The sequence below is a fragment of the Nannochloropsis gaditana genome (genome assembly GCF_000240725.1).
Source record: "Nannochloropsis gaditana CCMP526 unplaced genomic scaffold scaffold367, whole genome shotgun sequence".
NCBI lineage: Eukaryota > Eustigmatophyceae > Eustigmatales > Monodopsidaceae > Microchloropsis > Microchloropsis gaditana.
The window spans coordinates 21,675-29,312 of NW_005803586.1; the positions used below are offsets into that span (position 1 = coordinate 21,675).

General features: G+C 52.1%; 3 protein-coding genes across 3 annotated transcripts; 2 read left to right on the forward strand and 1 right to left on the reverse strand.

The window, feature by feature from the left end:
• Positions 1 to 211: 211 nt before the first annotated feature.
• On the reverse strand, positions 212 to 1,778 carry NGA_0392800 (tsa family domain-containing protein; the record flags this gene model as incomplete). The annotated part of the gene is made up of 3 exons (XM_005854849.1): positions 1,521 to 1,778; positions 1,304 to 1,416; positions 212 to 1,122 (listed from the first exon to the last, which is right to left on the reverse strand). Exons 1-3 carry the CDS (start codon positions 1,727 to 1,729, stop codon positions 212 to 214), a joined length of 1,233 nt encoding a protein of 410 aa, XP_005854911.1. The 5' UTR covers positions 1,730 to 1,778.
• Positions 1,779 to 2,244: 466 nt separating this feature from the next.
• Positions 2,245 to 3,640, forward strand: NGA_0392600 (uncharacterized protein). The gene is made up of 3 exons (XM_005854847.1): positions 2,245 to 2,605; positions 2,690 to 2,795; positions 3,006 to 3,640. The coding sequence occupies exons 1-3, from the start codon at positions 2,376 to 2,378 to the stop codon at positions 3,246 to 3,248; spliced, it is 579 nt and encodes a 192-aa protein (XP_005854909.1). The 5' UTR covers positions 2,245 to 2,375; the 3' UTR covers positions 3,249 to 3,640.
• A 1,051-nt stretch (positions 3,641 to 4,691) lies between these two features.
• On the forward strand, positions 4,692 to 6,347 carry NGA_0392300 (periplasmic binding protein; the record flags this gene model as incomplete). Its single annotated transcript, XM_005854844.1, has 1 exon — positions 4,692 to 6,347. The coding sequence occupies one exon, from the start codon at positions 4,692 to 4,694 to the stop codon at positions 6,345 to 6,347; it is 1,656 nt and encodes a 551-aa protein (XP_005854906.1).
• Positions 6,348 to 7,638: the final 1,291 nt, after the last annotated feature.

Genomic DNA, 7,638 nt, shown 5'->3' on the forward strand with positions numbered 1-7,638 from the left:
CTGGTATTTTACTTTCCCTGCATTGGGGCCGAGGCCCATGTAAACTCTTCTCTTGAGACGAACAGGCAGCGAATCAAGTACGATCTATCTAGTTTGTTCATCGAATGCTTTAACTCAACACCCTATTCTGTAGAGGCAAACATATGGGTCAACATGTCTAGGAGGCATTGCGTCTACCTCCAGAAATCACCTCCCCTACCGCCCGCTTCTTCTACTTGCATCCTCCACCTCCACAACATCCACCTCCCCCTGCTCTGAACGGTCTCCCCTCCCACCAAGAATGAAATGCCTCTTCTCTCAAAAATTGTGACCCTACCGCATTGTTCTCCAGCAATTCTCCATCCCTCCCAAATATCAACAATCGCGGAACGGATGTTATCTGATACATACGCATCAATGCCTCCCTCTCTCCCTCCCCTCCCTCCCACGGAATTGCCAGCCAAGGCATGCTTTCGAAGTATAATTCGAAAGCTTCTTTTTCCTGGTCTAGCGAAACAAAAACAATCTCAAAAGCTTTCCCAGCGCCTTGCAGGCCGCGGTAAAAATTGGCCAATTGCGGAGTAAACTGACGGCAAGGAGCACACCAATGGGCCGAGGCGTACACACCCACAACACTACCCGCCAGTGACTCCACCCCAATCTCCTTTTTTCCCTCTTTCCCCACTTCTACCGCCAGGCGCGAACCAAACATGCGCCGAAGGACGGGTGGAAGCGAGGGAGGACTCATGGCCTCACTCCACGGGCTCCACACCCAGACGTCTTCCACTCTCTCCCCCACCGGCCTGACTCGGAAGTGGTAGGCTTTTCCTGCCTCCAGATTCTTCTTCTTCACGCTCGTGCCGCCTACCCTCCCCACCTCCTTCCATCTGACTGCCCCCTGCTCGCGCATGTGGACGGCGTAGGCCGCTGCCTCCTCCACAGGCTCCCAGGACAGGGTGACACACCCTGCTGCCCCGCCCACCTCTCCCCGCGGGGCCGCCATTCGTTGCACAAACGTGGAGAGAGTGTGGAGGAGGGAGGAAGTCTGGAACGGCAGCCAATCCACTTTGTCGCGGACGCGGACGCGGAAGCGGTAAGGGGTGGAGTGAGAGAGGTTTCTCTTTCGGACCATGTTGCTCTTCACTGTGCGGCGAGGAGTTTGAGTTTTGGGAAAGGACGTGAGGCATCCATGGAAAGGCGCAGGAAAGAGAGCAGGTGTGAAATTGATCGGTAAAAAGAGGGACGAGAACGACCCGCAAGAAAGGAGACGTGAAGGGAGAGAGGAAAGGAGCGAAAGAGGGTGAGAGGGTGGACAAAGACTTACGGGATGCGGAAAGCGTGCACCATTCTCCCACAGCGTCACCATGATCCGTAAGTCCAGGCTCTTCCATGGCCCTGGCAGCATTCCAGTCTTCGGCCTGACTATCCTCTTCGCCTCTGTCATTCCGAGAGAATCTAAAATTAGACGCAGGCCTTCAACATATATGGGGGAAACGACCCGTGACACACCCATTTTTCCAAGAGATAGTGCCGTCACGTACCCTATAGACTTGACTGCCTGCTTCAGCATCTGAAGCTCGTAGAACACCGCCCCTTCTACTGCATCCCACCCCAACAGAAGAGACTCTGCGTCCTCTTCCACAGCCACAATACTTGGCTCGGTATCTTTTTCCGCGGCACATGTCTGTGTACCAGAAGGAGCGCAAGGTGGCGGCTTTGAAGTCGATATCGGCGTGTCCTGGGTATTCATGGGAGACGGGTTCCTGTGTTCTTGTACAGAAAGCGATTCGCCGCGTCTGCGAGTATAAGGGGAATCGGGAATTGACACGTCCCGGCACAGGTTAACAAAATAAAGGAAATTACTTTGCTCAAGACTTGCACACAAGACCTTTGAAGACGTCGCAGCCTGCAGGAAAACTATTCGAAAACGGTATTACCCCCACTGCTTTGAGTCAAGGGTTCAACTCCGATGCGGGGGGTGCGTGTCACTCCAAGTATCCTTGTCCGGCATTGGCCAGAACATTCTGTTCTCAATATGTGTTAAGCAAGAGCTAGAGATGGTCAACATGGGACGTTGGCTTGTATATATTCATTTCCCGTTCTGTTCGCTGCATCAAATTACTCGAGAGACAGGGCGGCTGGAGTTGGCATTTGCCAGTTGTAACTATCCCAAGTCGTGCCACAGGGGCATGACAACCCCCCTTCCAAACTGTACAGCGACATGATCAATTCCATGACACCACTCACTTTAAGAATACATACATCACAGGTACCCTGTTGGGTTGCCAGTGCGGGGGTCTTGATCTGGAGGACAGATAGAGCACGAGACAGAACGAGAAGCAGGGCAGTGTAAAAATCTATATTTCGGCTGCGGAAACATAGAAATCCTCCATATCATGATGAGTCGAGTCCGAGAGGTCGAGAAATTGAAACGTTCCATGCTTGTTCGGGCCCGTCTCTTGCAATGGCGCCTCTTGTCGCGTCGTCGTCCGCCTGCTCGATGGTTCGTGGGGGCCAACACTAGGGACAATGCAACTTCCGCAGGAGGATCGCGGGTCTTGCCTGGCAATGCGGAGTCCGCGGCATTAATCGACAGCTATTATCCTGTTTCCTCTCAAAATGGCGCGTAAGTCAGAAGAAAGGTTTATCTTTTTTACTTCCTGTTCTGTCTCGTTGATTGGTCTTTTCTATTCCAACATCGATCCTACAGAGCTTGCCACCACCGTCAAACAAAGATCCCCTTTTTTTTGCCTCCCCAACATCCGGCTTCTTATCTATCCGAAATAGCTGTGGCTTGTCCTGAGCTTCTCGAGCAGGTGCAGGGGCGTAAAGGGGTGATGCTCAGGCATTAATGGGAGAGACCGATTTTGACAGGAAGACAACTCACCTGACATTGCTGCTTATATGTAAACACTAAAAAATGGCCCTTGATAAATCTTATGCTGCTTTCCTATTATTTCTGGGGTAGAATATTCATTCTCATCCCTTTTTTTACCTCCTCCTCTTCCTATGACCTTCACGACCAGATATTCCATTATGTACGCTCCCGTGAGCTTCGGGCCGTTACAGTTGTGGGTCGCCCATTTAAGTACGAGCTGGACTGCCAAGAGCTTTGGCGGTCGCTCTATTTTCTCCGGTTCGCCGCGGCATTTGGAAAATTCAAGAATTGGAAGAATTGTTACATCCTAAGGGACGAGCGATGTGATCGAATACGGACATGGCGGAAATTTTTTGAAGCTTCAAGAGTAAGGGCAGTGTCGGTGGTATAACAGTAGCTATGTCGAAAAGAACGAGGGGAGATAGAAGGCGATGAATTTTTATACATAAGAGGGCACTTATGGTGCTGATTTTCACACGAGGGGATGTCATTGTTAAATGTAAGAGAATGAAAGTTGACCTTCAGGGTTAGAGTTCACCTTCAGGAGGGCTGGATATTTCGGTAGTGTGATCAGAACAAAGTGCATCGTGTCCATGACAAGGTGGTTTAAAAGAGAATGAGGGTACTTGTCACATGGAGCATAAAACACAGCTTAAGACTACTTAGCCATGCGGGCCCATCCTGTCACAAAATATACCATGCATATGAAAAAAATGATATTCAAGAATACAAAGATAGAAAAATAATCTTTTTGAAAGTGCTCCAGGAATCGCCACTGTGCGGGGCTCACTTCTTACAAACTGATGACACGATTACAACCGACGTCGGAGAAATTGATGAGAGGTATCGGATGAATCGCCCTAATTTTGACAAATCGGTCGGGCGTGTGATGTACATATACAATACGAAAAGTCGTAAACTCAATAAAGGATGAGCAACGATTCCAGAGTATTATGTAGCGGGGGAATGTTGCGGGAATTTTAAAACCAAACGTTTTTCCTTTTTTTGTGCCAGGCGCCTTCCATCAGCTGTAGCTTGGGTTGGATTCTGCACGATGTTGCACAGAATTTACAAACAGTCCCCAAATCGCTGAAAGCCGGGCTCGTGAAAGACGAAACAAGAATTAAACGACAGGCTAGGTCGAAGATTAACGGCTGATGCGCCGTTTCGCTCCAAAACCGTTTCAAATTTCCGAAGGCGACACCAGCTTCAACCGCCCATTGCCTCTCACTCTTCCCTCTCATCGTTCGTTTCGTTCCTTCCCATGCTTTCCTATCTGTTTGCTTGGTCAACATGAAATGTTGCGTAGAATCGTGTTTGCTTGCGTCCTTAAAAAAGGCAGTGTCTACAGTACGAAAACAAATGTAGAGCCCATGAGAACTAGAGTCTGTGGCCACTGATTAGTAGACGATACCCTCTTATACAGCACCGTTGCGTGCACCCGGTTGCTTTGAAATTCTTATAAGCTTTGTGTAAGAATTTCAAGCACTATGCCTCCATCGTCTACACTCTCTCTACGGATTACAGCTCCTCTTTCATTACTATGATTTGGGGGTTGATTGTCATATTTTCTTGTATCTCACAGCGCTTGAAATCAAGACAAAATCAATTGTTTTGACTTTATGGGCCTTGTATGCGATAAAACTGATATAGAGCGTTCTACCTTTGGCGTAACATGGAAATTTTTGAGTAGAAACATGGACCAAATGTTGACATGTTCGTGCTCATGTCGCCGTAGCAAGCATTTCCTCTAACGCTACCTTTTGTATCTGTCTAATCCTTTTGACACTCAACAGGAACGAACTACTACACATTTATCTGTACTTGACGCACCATGCATCGTGTTGCCTTCGGCGCAATGGCCTTGGCGAGCCTATCCGCCTACACAAGTGCAGGATCCGTGGAGGAGTGCCTCGCACCCGCGACATTCAGTGCATCCAAAGACTATTTCCCTTCCGCGGCCGGTGCCACCGTCGATGAAGCCCGTAAGTTTACTATTGAATACGATCAGGGGTACAAAGTGGTGACCAACAAGGCAGGCAAGCGACAGTACGTGCTCTATCGGTGCGGAGCCCCCGAGCCGGATGTCAGCGCTCTGACCCTCCCTGCCGGCTATGAGCGCCGCATCCTTTCCGTGCCCGCCCAGAAAGCTGTAACGGCTGAAACTGTCAGCTACGACTTTCTGAACCTCCTTCAGAACGACAAGACGGACATGGGCGTGACCGATCGTCTCATCTCGCTTTCTCCGTACTCCGTGGATGCCTGTGCTCAAAAAGCTCTGACCTGCAGCAACAATGTCATGTCCCCTGGTTTGAATGCAGCGGTGCCCGGCTGGGGCGCCAAGCCGGAAGAATATGATGCCCTGATGAACGAGGCCAACGTCTACTTCGATTACTCGGAGTCTTACAAGGGGACGGGTGCCACGGATAAAACAGTGATCTTCTCTGCCACCTCAGAGACCAGCTTGTTGGGGCGCGGGGAGTGGCTCAAGTTTGCAGCTGCTTTTTTCAACCTGGACGGCGTGGCAGAGCAGAAGTTTGATCGGACCCGGGAGAAGTACTACGAGCTCTCGGATGCCGCCAAGGCCAATCCGAGCCGCCCCAAAGTGTCTTTCGTGAACGTCGACACGTACGGTGACAGTACCGTGGATTACTTTATGATCGATGTGGCTGGCTACAAACGAAGCGCGGTCCTGGATGCCGGCGGATACATTGCCAATGTGGAAGACTTTGTGGGCGCCCCTAATGTGAGCTTCCCGAGCACCATGCGGGCCGCCAGATGGGCCGTGCCGAAGGAAGCCGGAGCAGAGAGGGAGGCGGCCATCAAGGCCTTCGCCGCCAACCTGAAAGACACGGACATCCTGATCGACGAACGCTACTCCCCTTCCGTCCTCTCGCGCGACGAGTCCCTGGCCGCCTACGGTCTCTCTGGTAACGACATGGAGTACCCATTCATCGCGCACGGGAAACTCTACCGCGAGGACCGAACCGGCTCGGCCACAGGCAGCGCCTGGTTCGAATCGGGCGTCTCGCGTCCCGACATTGTCCTGATGGATTTCATCAAGGTCATCCAGCCTTCCACGCCTGCCGTTGCCAGCCACGAGCGAGTCTTTCTGCGCGATTTGGCACAGGGAGAGACCAAGCAGGTTGTGACGGCGGCGGAATGCGAGCGGGGCTACCCCGTATGCGGCTTGTCTTTGGCAGACAAGGCTGCCGCCATTTGCTCCAGTGACCAATTTAAGACCTGCTCGGACGGCAGCAAGGTGTTTTTGACCCCCTCCTCGGACTGCACGCGCTTCCAGGCCTGTCCCATGCGCAGCATGAGCAACTACACCGGGCTCCCCGCTTCGTCCAACATCATCTTGGCCGTGTTTATGTCTTTCGTCGGCCTCGTTCTGATTGCGGCAGGCTTCTACTTCGGAAGGAAGAAGGCACGCACCACGAGCCCCGGAGGCTTGACTCCCAATGGGAATGCTGCCACCTTGCATTAGAAAAATGGGCAGGAAGGAGACATGAACCGGGTAGACATATTTAAAGGCTGGACTTAAATGGTAGAAAGCGAGAAGAGGAGGGGAAATCAAGAAGCACTGCTTTGCTCTTGTAGCGGAGCAAGAGAAGGGTTTTCATGTCGTGTACATGCTTTTCCTTGCAAGACGGATCACAAGGGACAGCTCGCATTCAGCGCGAGTGACGAGTCGTGTGAGACTACTTGTATTCCTTTCAAAACCCATGCTTTTCAAGAAAAAGACACGAACAAAGATAGGCCAGGTGGAAGTATATCCGAAGGGGGGTAAGAAAAATCGCGGAAAGCGTTGCGATGTGGTCATGTCGCACGGCAGAGGGGCAGGGCTGGTAATGGAATGAGTTTTCGATCATATAAAAGAGGACAGAGCAGAGCTTCGAATAATGGGAGGGAAAGAGAGGAGGAACGCCAATACTCTATGAGATACACCAACTTTGATATGCTTTTCGTGCCTCATCCCTTGTGCCGTCCTTATTTTCACCCAGGCCACCATCCTATCGCCCTGGCCTACTTGTCACTCCACACACAACACTCCACACGTTATGCGATTCTACCTTCCAAAACAAAAGTTTCTCATTCTTTCCCCTAGGGAACACGCTTTCAACAGCTGGATCGCTGCCCCCTGCGTGCCCAACCCCTCTCTTTCCCGTCCTCGCGGCGTACCCTCGCTTCCATCCAACGAAGTCCTCCCCCCTCGACAATTTCGCGACCTGAGTCGTGTCCATCCACCATTCTCCACCCTTCCACACCCGCATGTCCGCCGCCAGATCCCTGTCCTTGTCCTTCGCGGATCCTTTTTGAACCCTACTACACGTTCATGGTCACCACCACAGGCAACGCGGTAATGGAAGGGCGGCCCGCGTCCTCCTCAGCACCCGCATCGACCGTACTCGTCCGCCCATTCCGAGAAAGCTGATTCTGGGCCCGCGAGGGGGGAGGCAAAGAAATGAGGGAGGTCGGAATCACGCTCATGGTTCCTGCCAGCAGCCTGCGCACCATTCCCTGCGAGGACGGGGCAGCGTCCGAGGGAGGAGGGCGGGGAGGAGGCGCCGAAGGAGGGAGCGAAGGCGACGGGGTGGGGCCAAAGAGCTGAATATACTGAGGCATCCACCAGAGGTCTTCTTTGGTGATGGTATAGATGGTCTCCCAAATGTAGGGCACAAAAAAGGAATCTGCCTCGGTTTCCTCCTCGTACGTGAACTTCAGCTCTGGGTCCGCCGCCATTCCCGCACCCCAACCCGCCCGCCCTCCCTCCCTCC